This window comes from Doryrhamphus excisus, linkage group LG17, assembly GCF_037039965.1.
Source record: "Doryrhamphus excisus strain RoL-2023G ecotype Guam linkage group LG17, RoL_Dexc_Guam_v1.1, whole genome shotgun sequence".
Lineage (NCBI taxonomy): Eukaryota > Metazoa > Chordata > Actinopteri > Syngnathiformes > Syngnathidae > Doryrhamphus > Doryrhamphus excisus.
Window position 1 is genome coordinate 18,079,294 of NC_136373.1, and position 23,048 is coordinate 18,102,341.

Here is a 23,048-nt window from a genome sequence, read left to right on the forward strand (position 1 = left end):
CCTGGTTTATTTTAGATGGTAAAGGTCTGGACTCTCCTGGTTTATGTAGGATGGTAAAGGTCTGGACTCCCTTGGTTTATGTAGGATGGTAAAGGTCTGGACTCTCCTGGTTTATTTTAGATGGTAAAGATCTGGACTCTCCTGGTTTATTTTAGATGGCAAAGGTCTGGACTCTCCTGGTTTATTTTAGATGGTAAAGATCTGGACTCTCCTGGTTTATTTTAGATGGTAAAGGTCTGGACTCTCCTGGTTTATTTTAGATGGTAAAGATCTGGACTCCCTTGGTTTATGTAGGATGCATCTGGGTTTAAATATGAAGCGGCTGGAACCTACCCTAGTAAGAAGGGATCTAAATGTGCGCCAGCCGTCCTTAATTTCCTGTATCTGCTGAAGATCATCTGCGGAGTGTTAGTTAATATGCCGTCTATTTCCTCTTGGATCCTTCCAGGGAAGACCAAAAGTCCCTGTGGTGGGGGGGGGGGGGGGCGTGATGTAAAAATGCTTATGTAAATGACTGATGTTTTTACGTCTCCCCAATACTGGAGTGTTTGTTCCACTGGGCCAAGTCTCCTAAAAGGCTGGCTAGGGTCTCCCAAAAGGCTGGCTAGGGTCTCCTAAAAGGCTGGCTAGGGTCTCCTAAAAGGCTGGCTAGGGTCTCCTAAAAGGCTGGCTAGGGTCTCCTAAAAGGCTGGCTAGGGTCTCCTAAAAGGCTGGCTCGGGTCCATGCTAGGTGGATTGGTTCCATGAGCTAACAATGAGCCATTGTAGCAGCTAAGCGTGCGCGTGCCGGCCGGAGACTTAAGAATGTTAACCTGTTGGACTTTGCATGGGTGCGGGGGGGGGGGGCTTTACCTCTGACCTGCAGGGACAAGATTAGATCCCTGGAGGAGACGACGGTCTGGGCGCCCTGAAACCGCCAGGAAGCCTGATGGCGGCCAGTGACGCCCTGACAACGTTATCTGTCCGCGAGACGCTTTTTTTCCACCTTTTGAATCCGGGCCATGAAAGATTATGTAACCAAAATGAGCAAAAATGAAAAACGGCTCCAATCCCAAATCTTCTCACTAATACAGATCGGAATGTTTTCAGCAACGCCCACGGAATCCGCTCTGCTTAGAAAAGCCGTTGTCATGGTTTGCTGGCTCGTGGACGCCGACTTGAAAGTAGACCACCACAACCTAAACAGACGTCATCTCGATCCTGTCACCGGCATGCAAGACTCATCCTTTCTTTTGCATTAACCCATTCAAGCCCAGACAGCCCCCCCCCCCTTAGACCATGTGACCCAGGATTTAGGCTTCTATGTCTATATGAGGATGGAACCTACCAAAAGTTCTTTAGTAATCATCAGTAGAACATAGAGTAGGTACTAGAGTTGGGCCATACGGATCTTAGCATATATCAGCATACATTATAACATTATTTATGGCTAACCTTGCTAATTGCTACTAAATCTTCCAGCAGCTGTCATGAAGGAAGATGTAGTCACCCATGCCATTCCAACTGCATATGGAAGATATTCCCATCACAAGCTAACCCTGCTAGCTTCCATTCATGCTTTGGTGATTGCCGTTTATCACCATTTTAACATGAGTGGGTGGGGGGGGGGGTCTACTTGCCCCTTCATGCTAACATGCTACTGGCTGGTTACATTAGTGTGTGTGTTGTGACTCGGTGGACAGGTCCGGACTGATCCTGGTGTTTCTCCATCTGTCACCAAACTCCCTTTTCTCTCTGCGTAGACCGTACCTGCTTGGGGGAGGCCCCCGCCCCCGCCCCCGTCCCCTCCCACGCCCACCCACCAGTGAACATCCTTCCAATAATAACACATAAATACTCTCCAGATCCCTGAAATACTTTTACTCCCCAGCTCTGTTTTGGCTCTACTTAACCCCCCCCCCCCATTCAGCCCATCAGCTTCCTGTGTTTTTACCCGCTACATGAAGTATATATGTACTTGTACATCTAGATATGCCTAGTACTGTGTGGTACTCCGGGAAGCACCTGCTCCTGGTAATTGTACTCCTACTATGGGTGCATGCTTCCAGTCATCGTACACACATGCGGCACCCCACAGGGACCCCCCCCCCCCCCCCCCGTCACAAACAGAGCTGAACATGTTTATACTACATGGCAGAAATATTTACAAGCGTGTTTCACACACGCCCGCATGCAGGCCCATTTCCACGCCGGCCTTAAAATCATCTGGCCATGTTTCTTGCATGCTGACCTTCAGGCGTCTTTGACAGAGCTCCGTGAGCGTGGGAACGTGCAACGACCGCTAAATCGAGAGCTCACTCTCCACCACGACGGTCCGGTATCGGCAAACGCATCACTACAGACGACCTCACGCTCGTGAACGAGCCCCCGAGATCCTTGATCTCACTCCCAACCGCAATTTCCCACTCGGAACATGCGGAGTCTCATCCCCACAAACGTTCAATGTTTTTTCAAAAAGTAATTTATGGGCGTGTTTGCGGCCTCCGAAATGTTGTAAAGCCGAGGACCACCTGTGTATACACACACTTACACACACACACACACATGCACTTACACACACATACACATACACCATCCATGGGTGGAATTTCACTTGCATAACTTCATGTCACATTGACACATTGCAAGGTCCACTTGACTACCGCTTATGCACACACACACACACACACACACACACACACATATATATATACGTAATAAGACACACACATATACTGTACATCTGTGCTGTCGTTGGGTTATGCAATGTGAAAACCAAACATGCACCAACATACCGTGCGTGTGGACACATCTCCTGGTCTTTGTCACATTGCTGGATGCGGGACCCACCCTTGTCTAAAACCACCCCACACACACACACACACACACACACACACTCTCACATGTGTGAGAGGCTTAAGGTGTGAAATTCATCAAGACCGGCGTCCATTAGTCCACTCTTTGATGCGCCGTCAATGAGGCTCTGTAGCGTTCAACGTGAGAAATGGCGCCACTCGCCGTGATTGCGTAAACCTCCCTCTGTGCGGACTGGCGAACATGGCGCTAGCTCCACATGCTAACTGTTCTCCAGACAGCTTGGTGGTTCCAGCTGTTTGTGGCGTGAGCCAATTATGAACAAAAGCCAGGGTGAAGGACAGGAAGATTGTGGAGATGTGTCATTACTGTAAATCTGAGAGCTTTACTCGGGGGTGTGTGCGGGGGCGGCGGGGGGGACCAGGGGGCCATGTGTTACACATGAGTTGCAGAAAATGTGGGTTTTCCTCCCTCGGTAGTACAATTATACTGTGACCGATTATTGAAGTGGAACCTTGATTAGCGTCATTAACTCATTCTATCCCTACTCGCCCTTCAGTAGCGGCCATTTTGCACCATTTGGAATGAAAAGTGTTGTGTTTTTTTTAGCTACGTAAACAAAGATTAGATTCCCGTCTTTCATCAGAAATGTTTTTTTTTGTTTCTAGCTTTTTCTGTTCTTCAGTAATCAGCACGAGAACATAGGTCAGTTTCAGGAAAATGTCAGTTGCCAACTAAACAAGATACATTCCAGGCATAACCTTCACTTTGACAGTTTTTTTTTTTAGTTTTTGTGACAGCTGAAATAAAAACAATAATATAATATAACAAAAACAACAATAAAACCAACTTTAGCAACATAAACAACTAAGCAACTAAAACTGACATCCATTCGTGTCCAGTCGTGTCGTCACCTCGTTTTGCCTCTTGCGTCACAGCTCCCAGCAGTTCAAAATTGAAATTGAAAAAACGAAATTGCAGCACGGGCCCTGATTGAGTTTTGACACGTCTTTTCCAGAACTAGCCTGCCGACTAGCCTAAAGGCTAATTTGTCCATCCATCACCTTACATTATCATTGATTAGGGGTGTCGCTATACACTTTACACCAAGGACGTGAGGCATATTTATGGCAAATGTTGATGCAAACTCGGAGGTGAAGCGTCACCATCAAGCTAGCAGGAGGGTTTGGAGCGGATGGAAGGAGCCGTGTGTTAAAAATGTTGCCATTTCTTGGTGGTCCCAGGTAACTACCGTTTAGGTAAGACAGAAAATGGCATCACCATTGTAGAAGGCGAATAGAACCCACGTTGGGATGCACACCAAGTACCCCAAATAAAAGCTCTTTTACCAACATTTCTGGAGCCGGTTGGGGGGACGTTAGCATTTTCTGAGTCAAATGTACAGATGGACTTGGGTATTTATGAACTGCACTTTGAATGAATGAGTTAGAAGCTGAAGTGTTGTCTGCTGTTGAACTGCAGGTTGAAACGCTTGAATGAAAGCAAAGCGGCCATGTGGCGCACACACACACACACACACACGTTCCCGCAGTGGCGCTTATTATGTGGTGCTGCACTGCAAGCCAAGATGGATTTATGTGCAGCGCAGCTTCCAACGGAGCTATTTGTTCCATATGGCGGGGCATTCCTAGACTGCCAAATGCAGCCAGGATCCTGGGAGTGTGTGGGTGCTCTCTAGGTAATTCCCCTCGTTGTTATTAGCTGCCTTCTCCTGCCTTTTATTAGCTGCAAAATTGCCTCTCTGGGGATGGAGAAAAGGGGGGCACGTCCAACAAGATGGTGATGAAGTGATTTCTCGTCCTTCAGGTGTGTCCCGGAGCTACGACGGACTCCAGGGCGGAGCAGTGCGCCGCCTTCAACACCAAGGAGTTCATGGATCGCCTCTACGACTGGGAACCTTTCACTGAGGGTGAGTAGCAAGTCAAAATGTGAGGCGAATTCATTAACGGCGTGTAAAGAGAGTTGAAGCGAGTAGAATGTAGATCTTTATTGGTATGCGGGAGGTTTCCCGGAGCTCCTCGAGGCGTCGCGGGTGGTAAGCGTCCAGAGGCGGAATGACAAGAGAGCCACTGGGGCTCAGACGCTTTCCCATTCTCCTCCTCCTATTCTTCCCCCTCATTTGTCCAAGACGCCCTTTATGCCTGCCCCTGCTGCCAAGTCTCTCTTCCCTGATTCGACTCAGCTTGCAGATTCCTGCAGAGTGAGGTCAAGACGAGACGTCGCATGGAGGCGACGCCTCCCGGAAGGTTTCTTAGCATGCAGATCTGAAGTCATGTCGGGAATTGGGGAGAAACATGGATTGGAGTATGAGAAACTTCCATGCATGCATGATATCGGCACACGCCTTCTCTAAATCACCACGCTGCTTTTTTGTGTTTGGGCTTTGCTGGCAAGTGTGCACAGACCATAATAAACGAGCACAGACCATAAACGACAGGCTTAATGGATCAAGAAGCACCGTTAACATGAGGAACCCTCAAGAACTCCCTAAAAGAAAAACTAATCCTGCACTCAGGTAGATAGTATATACACAAGTCTACACAGCAGAACCTCGGTTAGCATCATTCATTCCTTCCAGGAGGTCCGACTCTAACCAAAACGGATGTTAACCAAATCAAGTTTTCTCATAAAAAATCATCAAAATTTAGTTACTGTCATTTCTGGACCCACTAAGTTTAGAGGGGACAACAGATTTGGCCGCGGCCCATTTTGGAACTAATAACTCATCATAACTTATCTGAAAGTAGCCAATCATCAGCTATGAAAAAACTCATGTTGACCTCATCAACCTCATCAACTTCATCACAGGAGGTCATTACTCGATGTAGCAGTCGGACTCACGGTTTCATCTCACAAACAACATTAAATTCGTCACGCAGCAACTAACGCTCAAACATTGTACATCAGACATTTACAAATATGTACCGATATGAGTTTTTAAAAAAAAAGTTCATTTCATTGGAGGAGCATAGAAAATAGTGGATGGCACTGCAGTGCTTCCTCAGTCCACAAGAGGGAGCCACAGGACCCGAATCCAGAGTGAGGCTGACGTCATTGCAGCTATGAATGTCTTGCTCAGATCAATGCCTTATAAGAAAAATTTAAATTGTTGTTTTTTTCCCCCATTTTAAAGCCATAGTGGTACATGATGGTATATTTCTAAGGTATAATATCACAGTGTCATTTTACAAAGAACGCTAAACTCACCACACAGCAACTTAAGGCTCAAAAGGTAGCTAAGAGCTAAGTCCTAGCTGTGACTTCTCTGTGAGGACTTTGGTCCAAGTCAGGTCCAGATGACGTATCTATCCTACAAACCCAAACAGTGGCTTTACTTTGCTTTACCACTTCCCTCTCCCTCCCTCTTCCTCCCTCTTCCCTCGTCCTCGAGCTCGGAGCCACTCTGCTTTATTTCACAATGTCCTTTCAGATTTACTGGGGCGTGGGGGGGCGGGGAGGCGGAGGAGGTCGGTGGAAAGAGAGGTCTCGTGGGAAGGTGTATGGATCATATGTATTAGATTAGTGGCGCTAGAAGACGTTGTTTATTCAGTCTTGTCTGGCCACTACTTTCACAGATGACATCATCTTATTTACTCTCATGTTGCAATGGAAGCGCTACAGCTCATTTTAACAGTCTAAACCTCCCCTCTTATGGGGCAAGTGACCTTTGGTTGGTGCTCCGGCAGGATTGTCTTCCTAGATGTGTCATGCTAAGCTAACAGGAAGGAGGTTTGGATGTAAATGATGTGTGATGCTAAGCTAACAGGAAGAAGGTTTGGATGTGAAGGATGTGTCATGCTAAGCTAACAGGAAAAAGAGTTCGATGTAAACGATGTGTCATGCTAAGCTAACATTAAGAAGGTTTGGCTGTAAACGATGTGTCATGCTAAGCCTACAGGAAGAAGGTTTGGATGTAAAGGATGTGTCATGCTAAGCTAACAGGAAGAAGGTTTGGATGTAAAGGATGTGTCATGCTAAGCTAACAGGAAGAAGGTTTGGATGTAAACAATGTGTCATGCTAAGCTAACAGGAAGAAGGTTTGGATGTGAAGGATGTGTCATGCTAAGCTAACAGGAAGAAGAGTTTGATGTAAAGGATGTGTCATGCTAAGCTAACAGGAAGAAGGTTTGGATGTAAAGGATGTGTCGTGCTAAGCTAACAGGAAGAAGGTTTGGATGTAAAGGATGTGTCAAGCTAAGCTAACAGGAAGAAGGTTTGGATGTGAAGGATGTGTCATGCTAAGCTAACAGGAAGAAGGTTTGGATGTAAAGGATGTGTCATGCTAAGCTAACAGGAAGAAGGTTGGGATGTAAAGGATGTGTCATGCTAAGCTAACAGGATTTGGATGTAAACAATGTCATGCTAAGCTAACAGGAAGAAGGTTTGGATGTAGACCATGTGTTATGCTAAGCTAACAGGAAGAAGGTTTGGATGTGAAGGATGTGTCATGCTAAGCTAACAGGAAGAAGAGTTCGATGTAAACGATGTGTCATGCTAAGCTAACGGGAAGAAGGTTTGGATGTAAACGATGTGTCATGCTAAGCTAACGGGAAGAAGGTTTGGATGTAAACAACGTGTCATGCTAAGCTAAGAGGTCCTCCACACGCTACACGTGCAGGTGTTGTTTTACGTCAATCTGCCCCCCCCCCCCCCCCGGGCCTCATGTCCTCCCCTCTCCACTTCCTGTCCCACTGCCTGTGGCGTTGGCTTTCTCTGTTGCCGTTTGTTTAGATGGAGCGATAGCGGGGGGAAGTATATTTAGACAACATGTATTCCACTGTCTGAACACTGAGCTTAGGCGCTGATGGACAGACACGCTGGGAAAGACACACCGAGGGGACGAGAGAGACACGTGGCGGAGATAGTCCCCTCTCAAGAGGAAGGTGAGGATGAAGAGCAATCAGGGCGATAAGGAGACATGACGCGTGACTTCATGGCGTCCGCTTTTAGATCCCCCTCTCCTTTCCTGTCACTGTCTGCGGTCTAATCTCTCAAAGATAACTATGACAGCCCGCCCAAAGACGGGCAGGGTGGGAACTGGTCCTCTCCCTCTCGGTCTGTCCTCGTACCATACATGTACTGTACTGTACATAAGAAATACACATATACGGTAATCCCTCTTTTATCACAGTTAACTAGTTCTGGACCCCACCGTGATAAGTGAATTTCACCAAAGTAGGATATAAAGTGGAATATTTTGTAGTTAGAGCATTGGAAACCTGTTTAAATACACTAGAGCCTTGCAGACGTCAAATAACACCCCTATAGTCACCTTTACACTCCTGTTATGCAATATAGTAGATATAATCAGAGAAACTCAGCTATCGAAGACAAGTAATATTTTCCTGGTGTTTTTTCCGGAAATGCGGTGTTACTTTTAGGACACAGACCTTCCCAAAAGATCAACTTTTGTCCCGTCAGACCACTGAGTGTTTTCCCAAAGGTCTTGGGGGTCAAACCGCTACTCCTCCGCATCGAGAGGAGCCAGATGACCCGCGACCCAAACCGGATAAGCGGTAGAAGATGGATGGATGGATGGTTGGTTGGTCTTGGGGATCATCAAGATGTTTCTGGCAAAAACTGAGACCAGGCCTACTGTTCTTTGTTCTTTGAACTCTGCCATGCAGGCCGTCTTCTTCCGTATGATGGAGTAATGAACCCTGACCTGAACTGTTGTTGTGGGGTCTTTTGTGACCTCTCAGATGAGTCGTGGCTGCGCTCTGGGGGTCATTTTGGTTGGCCGGTTCAACACTGTTTGAGGATAATGGCTCTCACTGTGGTTTGCTGGAGTCCCAAAACTTGGATTTATACACTTTTCCACACTGATAGATGTCTGTTCATCTCCATTTATGTTTTAATGGAGGGGGGGCATCACCTCATCACGCAGGGCCATGTCGCTTTGGTGTCTCTATTGATTATCTTCGTGTTCTAGCAGCTGCTCCCTCGACACCTGACAAAGGATAGCAACGCGGGGCAGGCTAATATCCTGACAAACCATAAACGCTGTCATTATCCAGTCCCTCGCCAAATACCACTTCCTGAGCAAACACGCACACGCGGCCTCGTGTTCCTCCTGTATTTGGGATGGCCGTCGACCAGATGCCTGACTGGAATTGGGTGTGTGTATTCTGGAGCACTTGACAGATTTCACCTCACACACACACACACACGTCCACCGTACCTGAGCAGGTGTGTGTGCTGACTACTACTTTGGTATTTGAACTTTGCCCTTTCGTCTCAGCCATGGGTGAACCTCTTGACCCTGACAGCTCCATGCTCTCCATGCTCTCCGACATATCTCACTCCACCTTTTTCCATCCTCGTGGAGATTAAAAAGGACCCCCCCCTTTTTGTCATGCTTTGTTTATGGTATAGAGAATGTAAACATGCTGGGTATGTGCAGGGAATTGTGGGTAGCTTTGCGTTCATTTAACCGGGGAATATGATACACCGTTGAAAATGGCAATTTCAGGTGCAAAGTTTTGCCCCCCCCCCCCCCCCCCCCCCCCATCTGCAACTCAATCTGCAAGCCCTTCTGCCACCATGACCTCATGTCTGTAGCATCATCTCATACACACTTTTTTGGTGGACTTGAACCCCCATCGCACTTCCAGTCTATTACTGCCAAGAGAATTCCAATCTCCTGGACGCTTTCTTTCCAAGAATAAGTTCACCTTTGAAAGTCTTAAGATCGGATCTGATGCCTGATACCTTCTTCTTCACCCTTAGAAGATATTTGGTGTGATCATGATGTTGTTATATTTGGCTGTGTTGGTATGATTGGAGGTGAAATTGCTGAATCGGTGAATTTTGGGGTTTCTTAAAGGGGCTTTTTTCATTTTTCTGACCTCCAAATGCTGTTAGAATGTTGTGCTATCGTGCTAAATAAACTACGGCAAAGTTTCAGACACAAGTGTTTAAATGTGATCTACTCCTGCAATGTCGGGTATGGGATTTTTTAAAGACATTTGTCAAGCTGGACCACGAGTACTCCCCCCTGTGAGATATCCGTGTTCTCTCCCCTGCTTGCCTGCTGAAAGACAGACCTTTCGTTAGCTTTCTAGCCGCCGTCCAAACCGCATGGTTCCTCCCTCCTCGTCTGTGCTGTCATGGCACGGATATTTCACCATGAAGCATGAGCTCGTCACATCATAAATCTCACTGTTCCTCTCGCTTGCACAGGCGGGCATGTGTTGGGTGGATTGGGGGGGGGGGTGTTGTATGGTGGCTTTGGTGCCGTCAGGGGCATCATTTCCTGGCCACATGGAAACAAGGTGTTCACCTCTCTTAACCACGAGTGACTGGACCCTACATACTACAATCAATGCCTTTTTATGCCAATTTTGCCATTTTGGTTAGGAATAATCACTTGTATGATATTTAGTATTATATTTAGGACCACACAAGAATGATGTCATGTTAGAAACATCTTCATTTTTTACATCCTTGAAAAAAAAATGACCCCGTACAATAATAGAAAATGTGAGGATCCATTGTGTGTGGCATAAAAATGTTAAAAATGTGAACGGCATGATATCAAAAATATTTTTTTGAGTTATACCTGGAATATGAAATGATAACAATTTTGGGTTGGGGTAGTAACACAAAAACAAAAATTTCTTAAAATGTATAAAAGTTAAGTTAAAATGATATGATATCAAAAACATGTTTTTTGAGGAATACCTGGAATATGAAATGATAATTGTTTTTCGTATTGAAGATATTTCCGGTAAACAACCTGACCGGGTCATTTTTGCCCCACTTATGCATCTAAGGGTTAAGACACGAGGATGCCGAGGCAGATGATGCCGCTTGGAGCAGCTGCTCGAGTGCTGACGAGAACCATGTGCAGATCATCTTTGATCAAGCGTCATTCTAAACTGGATCCTTGCTCTCTGTGCCAGGAAAAATACATCTAACAGAGGCGATGTTGAATGCTGCTTGGACAAAAGTATTGGGACAGCCCCGCGTCACAAAAGATATCGCCAATTGGGGGTCAGGATGGACCTCCACGCACCGACGTTTTCCACCTTGGTCACATCCAGAAACATGGATCTGTAAGGTGCAGTGGCCAGGTGTCCCAATACTTTTGTCCATATGGTGTCCCTACAGAGTTGACCTTTGATTGACGTACGCCCCTGAGCTTTTATATCTGACTATGTATTGACCTCTTCTGATGTTTCCATGATGTCTTTCAGTGGGTCCAGACAAGCAGTGCGAGCTGACCTGCAGACCAGCAGGCTATCGCTTCTACGTACGCCAGGCCGAGAGGGTGCGAGACGGGACGCCTTGCTTCAACGTCACCTCCAACGACGTCTGCGTGGAAGGCCAATGTCTGGTGAGCACGCTGCTGCATTCTGATTGGCCTGTACACCGAGTCATCCAGTGGTAATGTTAGCATCATCGTCATACAGACCGACCAATGACTGCATGGACAGTGACTGAAAAGCCTCAATTTGGAAAACATTGAGTGACACAAACTCACGACCAATCTCTGGTGCTGCTACAGTATAATTGACATGTCGACCGACCAATGACTGCATGGACAGCACATTGTAATTGGCATTTGGACTGACCAATGACTGTTACAACAGTAATCGAAGAGCCTCAACTTGAAAAACAATGGGTGAGATCGCATGCAATCACTGGTGCTGCTACAGTGTAATTTACATGTAGACCGACCAATGACTGTTTCAACAGTAACCGAAGAGCCTCAACTTGAAAAACAATGGGTGAGGTTGCAAGCAATCACTGGTGCTGCTACAGTGTAATTGACATGTAGACCGACCAATGACTGTTTCAACAGTAACCGAAGAGCCTCAACTTGAAAAACACTGGGTGAGATTGCAAGCAATCATTGGTGCTGCTACATTATAATGGACATGTAGACCGTCCAATGACGGCATGGACAGTACATTGTAATTGGCATTTTGACTGACCAATGACTGTTTCAACAGTAACTGAAGAGTTACAACTTGAAAAACAATGGGTGAGGTCGCAAGCAATCACTGGTGCTGCTACAGTATAATGGACATTTAGACTGACCAATGACTGTCTGAACAATGGCCGAAAAGCCAATGACTGTGCAGGAAGGCGGGCTGAAAGAAAGTATGATGTAATGATTCTGAAATCCTGGATGTTCAGGTCCTAAAAAGTGCCCTCGTTCAACCTTTGCGTTTCTGGCATTGGGCTGGCTCGTAACTTTGAGATTTACGTGCAGAGCCGTGACCTAAACACTGACAATGGATGTTTTGTTCTTTTACAACCGCCCCCCCCATCCCATCCCATCTATTCTCCTCCCTCCTCTTTGCCAGACGGAGGGCTGCGACGGCACTCTGGGCTCCGGCTCGGTGATTGACAAATGTGGAGTTTGCGGTGGGCGGGACTCCTCCTGTCAAAAGGTGACGGGCAGCTTCCAAAATGTCACGGTTCCCCTTGGTTACCACAAGATCCTGGACATCCCGGCCGGGGCCACCTTCATTAACATCACAGAGAGACGAGCCAGCCCCAACTACCTGGGTGAGCCGCCATGACGGACGGATTGTTTTCTCTTCACTTCCTGTGTTTGCTGACACGACTTTTCCACGCACTTACCCCCCCCCCCCCAGCCATGAGGAGCGGGACCGGGGCTTCCGTGGTGAACGGGCGTTGGGCTGTGGACCCTCCGGGGGAATACCAAGCCGGGGGGACTACCTTCACCTACGCCCGGCCCAGAGCGCAGACAGAGGGGGAGGAAGAGAAAGGAGAGTCCCTGAGGGCCCCCGGCCCCACCAGCACTCAGCTCCAGCTCTACGTGAGTACACCCAGTGGAACTCCATGGGAAGACAGAAGCTGTTTGGCATCATCATGCACGGCCCCGGGCTAGGCTTCCCTTCTGTGTGTCAAGATCTCTGCCATAGACAACATTGTGTTAGCTTTTACTGGGATTATTTCACATTACTGATACAGACCGGCTAATAACAACCCCAACCTCAGGCCAAGAATTTATTCAAGAAACAGGAGTCATCCGCCCATTTCCATCCAGTCACTTCGGGGCGGGAGGCCGTGAAATTAGTAAAAAAAAAAACACCCCCAAAGTCCTGAGGACGTGGATCTCCACTTAAATCAGCTGCTTTAGTAGCGCCCCATTCCAAAGACATATTGGGGCAACACAGAAAGGAAACTCAAAAGGTGGACTTTTCAGAGAAAAATCTATTTTCTTTAAAAAAAAAAAAATTATATTAAAAAATAAATATTTTTCTATATTTTTTATATATAAAATATATTTATAAAATATTTATCAATTAAAAATTTTGGATATATTTTACATATATATTTTTTATTATTTTTTAAAAATATATATTTAAAATATATTTCAACTCAATTATAGTGTCCTTATTATGACCAAAAAGTCACATATTTAACAGAATACTTGAAAGAAATTTGAAAGAATATTGAAATAAAAAAGCAGTCTTCATGGAAACATCTCCAAATTTATAAAATTCATTTCCATATTCTTCCGCTTAACGGGGTCCAAGTTGCCGGGGGAGCAGTTTCAGACTTCCCCGGGAGGACACAAGGCGTTCCCAGGCCAGATGTGAGACCTAATGCCTAATCTCTAATCCCTCCAGCCTGTCCTCGATCTGCCCCCGGGGCCTTCTCCCAGCCGGGCATGCCCAGAACACCCCACCAGGGAGGCATCCGGAGTAGATTTCAAATGAATTAACCATGATTAATCACCACTATGTACTATATTATTGACTTACATCCTCTTATTAACCGTCAACCATGTACTATTCCTTTCCCATATTTAATATATCTGGGATATGAGGCCTTTTTCACGGTGAGACACCATCAGGCTGCACTGAGATACCATGCTAAAAAAGAAGTATGAAGCATGAAAAAGAAAGTCAACCCAGGCCAAGTCGGGCCCGTGGGTGTCGCCGCTTGGAGAACGTCACGGCCTCCACGCCTTCCAATTTCAAATCCCGTGTTTGCCTGCACCGTCTCTTATTTTTGCACACACAAATGTCACAGCCGAAATAGCACATCGAAAGAGGGTTTGCTGCCTGGGTATGTTTAGAAGACCTTGGCCATTTAGATCTTGGTACACGGCAGCCTGATGCTGTGGAAAAGTGAAGGTCACGTGTGTGTGCACGAGTGCTTCCCTTGGCCAGGACACTCCTGCAAAAGACATTTGGAATCTCAATTTTGTGCCTCTCTATGATTGAATGAGCATTTGACACTTAAACCCACATGGAGGTCCTCAATGGTCAACCACACTTCTCCGTATCGAAAGTTGTCTTGTTTACGATGGACGTGCTACAACAGAAAACAGTAAAACATCCAAATAAAGCTTTGATTGAAGCCTCCACAGAGTCCAGCGTGTGGGTGTGGCCCCCACATGATGATGGAAAGATCCAGTGGAAACGCCATCATCATTCACTTCCTCCACCCTTTATGTCCTGTTTTGGCCCGCAGATCATTTTCCACCAGCAGAACCCCGGCATCGACTATGAGTTCTACATCCCTGTGGAGAGGAAGGAGCCAGAGAGGCCGCCGGACCGGGAGACACCCAGGGAGATGCAATGGGAGAGGGCGCCGGCGAGGGCACCCCTTCGCAGTAAGTATCCCTGCACCTTCAATGATTTTTGGTCCACAAAAAAATAGACATCTCATAATTGGTAATGATTGGTCATCAAGCAGTGGCACCACCCATTATGGTGGTTCACTTAGCTGAACTGAACTGAACTGAACAACCAGTCCAGGGTGTACCCCGCCTCTCGTCTGGAGACAGCTTGGATAGGTTCCAGCATACCCGCGACCCTCCTGCTACATTTTCCTTTCCAATTTATCATGCACTCCAGATGATTGTTGAAGTATATGTTGTCATACGGTATCATTCATCCATCATTCATAGCAGAACACATATTGAATTCAAATGACTCACAACATTCCTCAAGTCCACATCTTTGGTCATGCTGATGGGTGTGGTTTTAGGTCAAGTGGGCGGGGTTATCACGCATGTGTGACCTACAGGGAAAGAAGGGCGGTTGTCATGAGACCATGAAGTCAGTCATTGGCCTCCACACCACGTACGTCTGCAGATGCTTCATGTGCCTTCTACCCCCCCCCCAGGTCCCCTCACCGTGTCAATAGAAGACCCTCCTCCTGCTCCTCCTCCGGTTTCCAGCCCTTCTTTCCCCTCCTCCTCCGTATTTTCACCTCCCTTGGCTGAACAATGGACCCCTGAGAGGTCGCGACCCCGGGCCTCTGCACCCAACAGGAACGCTCGGATCCCGCCTCGCACGGACCTGCCGCTGGACACTCAGCCGCCGTTCGTGTGGAGGAGAGGCGCTCTCTCCGAGTGTTCGGTTTCCTGCGGCAAAGGTCAGGTTGATCTGTTTTGTTGACATACACAAACCGTGCAAAAGTCTCTGGACGCCATGGCAACAACTTTAAAGCTTTGATTATTTACGGCGAACAATACCGCAACGCAAACATGGCGGCTTTTGGCCCGGCAGAGGCTGTTGCACTCATGGTTGGATGTCTCCCTCATGTGGCTGCATTGTGCAAGTACACCCATCATGTCTGATATTGTGCATCTTTCTCCTTCACAGGTTATCAATATCGGGACATTTTATGCATCAACCGCCATACGGACGAGGAAGTCCCAGACAGGAAGTGTGACTCCGCCGCCAAGCCCCTCCCAGAGGAGGAGCCTTGCAACACGCACGCCTGTCCACCATTGTGAGCAAATACTTCATTGTACCTATTATTAGTCCAACTCAAATTAATTCCAGCTGTTTTTCAAAAGACAGCCTCTTTAGTGGCGGCCATTTTAGACCATTTGGACTGATCTAATCATGGAACTTTCACTTTCACTTTGACACAAATATAATATTATATTATATATATAATATTATATATTATTATATTATATTATAATATATCATTCCAAGATGCTGTGAATATGTAATACCGCACACTAGTTACAAGGGGGCAGTAATGTTACTGTCATTTGGGTGAGACACACAAGCACCAGACCTGATCACCAAAACAACATGGCTGAATTGTCTCATAAGACACAATAAAAATCCCTGATACGAATACGAGCTACTGCTGAAACTCAATTCTTAATTCCTGACATCACTTCCAGGCTGCCCCCCCCAACCCCCCCACTGCACCGGAACACATTTACAGCAACACATATGAGTCTTATTTATGTCTTAAATGTCTTATTTTGTCTTAATCTCTTTACTGTATTGGATAGTGGCAGTGTCAAGGTGACCATAGGGGTGTTATTTTATGTCTAGTGAGCTCTAATGATGTTAAAAGGTGTATTTAGAAGGTTGTAAATAGCTTAACTACAGAAATCTTCCATTTCTAAATGAGGAACGCTATCCTGCACTTGGCCCGTATCGTGTGCGTCCAAGCCAATCTGTTTTCGTCTGTTTTCGTTGTGTGCTAACGTTTAGCTGGGAGGCCAGCGCTTGGTCAGAGTGCAGCGTCTCCTGCGGGCCCGGCATGCAGCAGCGTCAGCTCCAATGCAGGCAGAGTTTCGGGAACCGCTCCACCATGGTTCACCCCCAGCGGTGCGCCGACCTCACCCCGCCCGAGTCCACACAAGCCTGCCAGCTCCAGCTGTGCTCCCACTGGGAGGTCGGCTCCGACTGGAGCACGGTGAGTCAACATCGGCGCTCCGTGCTGCTCGGGTTTAAAATAATGTTTGTGTTCTCTCCGTTTCGCTTTCAAGAAGGCCTTTTCAAAGGAAAGCTGTTTCAGGACTTGAACACGGGTTTTATCAGGAAACCAAAGCATATTTGCTAAGTTGAGATGCTGTTTAAATTGGACCTTAGGCACCTGAGATAAGATAAGGCATTATGGGATGTAGAATAGGGAAAAGCATCAGCCGCTGGTTCCTGCCCTGGGACTGGGACTGGGCGGACGACCCCGGATCTACATGTGCAAATGATGGATTTGTCCTGTTCTTCAGTGCTCCGTGGACTGCGGGGTGGGCAGGAGGACGAGGAGCGTGCGTTGCGTCAGCGATCAAGGCAACGTGGTGAACGATAAAGAATGCAACTCCAGGATTCGGCCGATGGGGAGCGAGGAGTGCAACATGGGTCCCTGCGTGACCAACTGGTACTCGTCTGCCTGGTCCGGCGCGGTGAGTGGCCCCCCACGGTGAGTCAAGGGAAATTGCACGTCACGCTCGCTTTCGACGCGGTACTCCACTTTGCCACAGTGCTCGGCGCAATGCGGGCCAGGCGTGCAGAAGCGGGAGGTGGTGTGTCTGACGCGGGGAGGCCTCCGAGAGGGGGAGGGAGGCGGGGACGACTGTATCGGGGACAAACCGGCTGAGATGAAAGCTTGCAACGGGGGTCCCTGTGAGTCCGTCGTCATGTGGTACAGCAGCCCGTGGACACAGGTAAGAGTCCGCCGTCCTTCTTCCGTTGTGGCCACAAGCCGTCTGAGTGGACCTCCTCCAGAAGACCAGGGACATGTCCCCCACGTTGATGTTGTTGTTCCAGTGCAACGTTGCCTGTGGGAACGGAACCCAGCGACGAGACGTCATTTGCGTCCAAAAGAACGGGAACGACTTTACGGTGGTGCCATCAGATGAATGTGTGCAAATGGACAAACCCTCCGCCGTGCAGGAGTGTGAGATGGGAGAGTGCCAGGCCCAGTGGTTCACTACGGAGTGGAGCGCGGTAAGACCTTACGGATGCTCACAATATTCCAATGGAATGATTCTGGAAAAGATGGAAATCCTGCTTTTCTTGCCTCGACGTGTCCTTCAGTTGGTTTTATTCCATGTTTTTGTGCAGCTCTAATTAACAATCCCTTTGTGCTCTTAGTGCTCACGCTCGTGTGGAAAGGGTCTACAGATGAGGGAGGTCCGCTGTCTGAACCCAGACAGGAAGCACAGCCAGAAGTGTGACGCCAGCATCAAACCTGAACAAGAACAAATGTGTAACACCATACCCTGCAGTCCACAGGTTACAGGTTGGTTAGCACTCCGTTTCCTACTATACGGGTCGGTTAGCATAGCACTCGGTATGCTAGTTACCACACAGGTTGGTTAGCATAGCACTCGGTATGCTAGTTACCACACAGGTTGGTTAGCATAGCACTCGGTATGCTAGTTACCACACAGGTCGGTTAGCATAGCACTCGGTATGCTAGTTACCACACAGGTCGGTTAGCATAGCACTCGGTATGCTAGTTACCACACAGGTCGGTTAGCATAGCACTCGGTATGCTAGTTACCACACAGGTTGGTTAGCATAGCACTCGGTATGCTAGTTACCACACAGGTCGGTTAGCATAGCACTCGGTATGCTAGTTACCACACAGGTTGGTTAGCATAGCACTCGGTATGCTAGTTACCACACAGGTTGGTTAGCATAGCACTCGGTATGCTACCACACAGGTTGGTTAGCATAGCACTTGGTATGCTATCAAACAGATTGGTTAGCACTCAGCATGCTAAGACACAGTTAGGTTAGCATTCAATATGCTACCATACAAGTTGGTTAGCACTCAGCATGCTACCACACCAGTAGGTTAGAATAGCACTTGGTATGCTACCACACAGGTTGGTTAGCACTCAGTTTCCTACTACAATGGGTCGGTTAGCATAGCACTCAGTATGCTACCACACAAGTTGGTTAGCATAGCACTCAGCATGCTACCACACAGGTTGGTTAGCATAGCACTCAGCATGCTACCACGCAGGTTGGTTAGCATAGCACTCGGCATGCTGCCACGCAGGTTGGTTAGCATAGCACTCGGCATGCTGCCACGCAGGTTGGTTAGCATAGCACTCGGTATGCTACCACACAGATTGGTTAGCACTCAGCATGCTACCACACAGGTAGGTTAGCATTCAATATGCTACCATACAAGTTGGTTGGCACTCAGCATGCTACCACACACGTAGGTTAGCATGGCACTCAGCATGCTATCACACAGGTAGGTTAGCATTCAATATGCTACCATACAAGTTGGTTAGCACTCAGCATGCTACCACACATGTAGGTTAGCATAGCACTCGGCATGCTACCACACAGGCTGGTTAGCATAGCACTCGGTATGCTAGTTACCACACAGGTCGGTTAGCATAGCACTCGGTATGCTAGTTACCACACAGGTCGGTTAGCATAGCACTCGGTATGCTAGTTACCACACAGGTCGGTTAGCATAGCACTCGGTATGCTAGTTACCACACAGGTTGGTTAGCATAGCACTCGGTATGCTAGTTACCACACAGGTCGGTTAGCATAGCACTCGGTATGCTAGTTACCACACAGGTTGGTTAGCATAGCACTCGGTATGCTAGTTACCACACAGGTCGGTTAGCATAGCACTCGGTATGCTAGTTACCACACAGGTTGGTTAGCATAGCACTCGGTATGCTAGTTACCACACAGGTTGGTTAGCATAGCACTCGGTATGCTAGTTACCACACAGGTTGGTTAGCATAGCACTCGGTATGCTACCACACAGGTTGGTTAGCATAGCACTCAGCATGCTATCAAACAGATTGGTTAGCACTCAGCATGCTACCACACAGGTTGGTTAGCATAGCACTCATTATGCTACCACACCAGTAGGTTAGCATAGCACTTGGCATGCTACCACACAGGTTGGTTAGCACTCAGTTTCCTACTACAATGGGTCGGTTAGCATAGCACTCAGTATGCTACCACACAAGTTGGTTAGCATAGCACTCAGCATGCTACCACACAGGTTGGTTAGCATAGCACTTGGCATGATACCACACATGTAGGTTAGCATAGCACTCGGCATGCTACCACACAGGTTGGTTAGCATAGCACTCGGCATGCTACCACACAGGTTGGTTAGCATAGCACTCGGCATGCTACCACACAGGTTGGTTAGCATAGCACTCGGCATGATACCACACAGGTTGGTTAGCATAGCACTCGGCATGCTACCACACAGGCTGGTTAGCATAGCACTCGGCATGCTACCACACAGGTTGGTTAGCATAGCACTCGGCATGCTACCACACAGGTTGGTTAGCATAGCACTCGGCATGCTACCACACAGGCTGGTTAGCACTACGTTTCCTACTACCATTCCTGTACGCATGGTAGAAACGCCGCTTGTCTTGTTGTTCTTCTGCCAGATGAGAACTGCAAGGACCGCCGACACAACTGCGTGATGGTGGTCCAGGCCCGACTATGCGTCTACTCCTACTATAAGACGGCGTGCTGCGCCTCCTGCACGCACAGCGCCCAGCGTGCCAAGAGACACTGACGGGCCGGTCGCCGGCAGCCCCTGGCGGTTTGCCGTGAAGAACGTAGCCTGGAGTCACCGCCCCCTAGACGTGGGCGGAGTAGAGCACCTATCTAGCATTTAGTCCTTCTCCTTCAGGTAACAACACTGTGGAAGCAGTCCCGTTTAGAGCCACTTTAGCGTGTCAGGCAGGACCCGTTTAAGGGATGGTGCTCATCGCTTGCGAAAGATTCCCCCTTAACTTCCAGGATCTGCCCCAGCGAGCCGTGCCACTCGCTGTAGGACAGGACCTCCAGCAGCGTATGTATTTCTATACCTCCCTTTCAGCCATATTGGCTCCAATATAGCCGCTATACGCTCCATTACACTCCAAGGATTCAATGTTCATGTCTTGTTTGCTCGCCAAAAATACTCCCTTGAAGTGCCACTGTAGTTTAAACAACAAAAACGATAAACCAAAGGAATGGGCTGACCAAATATGGGCATAAGGAAGCCGCTGCTAAACACAGCTGAAAGCGTGAGGGGCTTTCATTTTAAGAATATTCCAAAATCATTCCCACTTAAAATCCTGACATGATTCACCATTTTGATTGTATTCTTTGGAATTCTACTCTACATTGTTCCGCTTTTGAAAGCCAATGGTACATTCCCAAAATGGCATTTATAGTTGATGGCGTTAGCCACGACAAACCAGCTCGCCGCTCAGCATCATTTCCTAGTGACGTCATCGGCATCACACACCGCTCACTAAAACAAAGTCAACAAACGCATCGTCGACTCGGTTCAGTATATTTTCCATCAAAATAGTAGCCGTGCCAAAATGATGCGTTGCTGCTGGATGTTCATAGTATCCCAGCATTAATGAAAGTTTGTTTTCTTGTATGAATGGACGAAGAAAATGTAGAGAATGATGATGACTGCTTTGAAGGAACGCCTCTACAAGAAGCATTTGGCTCATTTTCATAAATTCACCGTTTGCTTTCAAAAATGAAACCATATCAAACATTTTAAAGTACCATTAAGAAATCATGTCAGGTAACCTTTAAATCACTTTTGGAAACGTACCTTTCGGAACGTCTTATTCCAGCAAGACTAACTACTGTCCTAAAACAACAATGGTCTACAAACACCCGGTAGCATGCTAGCATTTTGTGCTAGCATGCTAAAGCGCTGATCCCCCCCGGCCTGAGAGGAGACGATGAATGTGTACTTTGGATGAAATACTCAGCATGACAAAACCTGTGTGTATATATACTGTATACTGTACGTGTGTGTGAGTATGCGCATCTTTGTCTTTTTGTACTTTTCACACAAAATCAGCACCCCCCCCCCACACACACACACACACACACTGTGAGGGATCTGTATATTTGTCAAATATTATCCGAATGTGTATAATAAGATGTGAACGTAGCAGGCGCTTATATTTTTGAAAGACTGAATTTGTTCCCGCCTATATGACTTTAAGAAGAGAATCCTCTATTGACTTTTATATCTGTGACTCAGTCGCTCTTTGTCTCTAACCCTCATGGTGGCGTTATATTTGAAAAAAAAAAAAGTAATTTATCAGTATCAAAATAAGCTGTAATTTATTTTTGTCCTTCTCACCACCGGAGTTTATTACTCTTAGAAATCCACTCATTTTTTCCACATCTTAGTAGCAGCAGAAATACAAAATTAACTCAATAAAAGTCAAACAACACATGAATGAGTTGATTGTGTCCGATACAAGAGGGTGTTATTACCATTGGGGCCACTGGGCGGCGCCATCGAGTCATAATGTGCTTGGACACGTGACGAGCATCTTCTGGGAGTTAATGACTGCCTAAGATGGTCTTGGTGACATGTTTTTACTGTTTTATTGGACTTGGGTAGTCATCTCAAAAGCACTGCTGGCTAATACTGGATTCAGGAAATTTACTTCAATTTACTTCTTTACTTGTACTCGTGTTTATCATATTTGGTGTACGACCCCCTGCATATAAAACAAAGATAAATATCTTACTAAAGATAAATAACTTTATTTTGTTTTCATGATAATACCATTTTACCTATTTCTTCAGCATACTACCTTTGTTTCCTCGTAAATGTACAATGTCAGTCATAAATTGGTTTTGTTTCTAAAAAAATATATAAATATTATATCTATAAAAAATTATATTTAATTATTATATAATTATTATATATATAATATTATATTATTATTATATAATTATTTATTATTTATTTAATAATTATTATATATATATATTATTTTAGGCAAAATGTATTTTGTAAATTCACTAAAATTAAGACAAAAAATACCTATTTTTCTTCTCTTTGTAATCATAAAAATCTTTTTTATTGTTGATTTTGTACTTTTTTTCCTCAAAAGGGTATGTCATTTTTAATCTTCCTGGGATTATGACTTTAAAAAATTGTAACTTTCTCAATTATACAACATTTTCTTGAATATATACTTTTTTCTTTGAAAATGCAGAGCTGTTTTTCTCCAAAAATATCACTTTTTACTTCGAAAAATTTTTTTTTGTTTCTTGGAAAAATAAGAATTTTTTTTGTGCCCCCAAAAAAGTCGAGAAAACCTCTGTGCAGCGCAGGTCTGCAAGCTGTAATCCAAGCCGACCCTAAGGCAGCTACACAATCCTTCACCCAGCAACCCCTGGCCTTCCTGGGGAAACAAAGCAGTGGTGTCCATAGTGTGGCGCAGGGGCCATCTGTGGACGATGGCTGAAATAAAATGAAGAAAAAGCAAACGTGGCAAGAGTGGGTGTGCCCCGAGTGGCCCGTGCATGCAAACTTGGAAGTGTTGATTGGTGGCTTAACTTATCGGATGGCGTGCGGCCCTCTCCGCCTGAGCGCAGGCCACCTCCTCGGGGCTTGGCGTGCCAAGCTTGGCGTGCCTGTGCCGGGTGCCGAGGGACGCCTCTGGTGTAGTGATGTACATGCGAGGCGGCCAGCGTGGATGTATGCCGGGCTGATGCTGATGC

General features: G+C 46.6%; 1 protein-coding gene across 1 annotated transcript in view; it reads left to right on the forward strand.

Moving 5' to 3' along the window:
- adamtsl4 (ADAMTS-like 4) overlaps positions 1–21,765 on the forward strand; it is a 43,983-nt gene extending 22,218 nt beyond the window's left edge. Inside the window, exons 8-20 of the mRNA XM_078797978.1 lie at positions 4,621–4,723; positions 11,013–11,152; positions 12,129–12,333; positions 12,423–12,607; positions 14,275–14,416; positions 14,932–15,183; positions 15,414–15,543; positions 16,272–16,476; positions 16,790–16,963; positions 17,042–17,224; positions 17,328–17,507; positions 17,655–17,802; positions 19,952–21,765. Coding sequence (XP_078654104.1) covers positions 4,621–4,723; positions 11,013–11,152; positions 12,129–12,333; positions 12,423–12,607; positions 14,275–14,416; positions 14,932–15,183; positions 15,414–15,543; positions 16,272–16,476; positions 16,790–16,963; positions 17,042–17,224; positions 17,328–17,507; positions 17,655–17,802; positions 19,952–20,082 — 2,178 coding nt within the window. The 3' untranslated portion in view covers positions 20,083–21,765. The remainder of the gene's footprint in view (positions 1–4,620; positions 4,724–11,012; positions 11,153–12,128; positions 12,334–12,422; positions 12,608–14,274; positions 14,417–14,931; positions 15,184–15,413; positions 15,544–16,271; positions 16,477–16,789; positions 16,964–17,041; positions 17,225–17,327; positions 17,508–17,654; positions 17,803–19,951) is intronic.
- Positions 21,766–23,048: the final 1,283 nt, after the last annotated feature.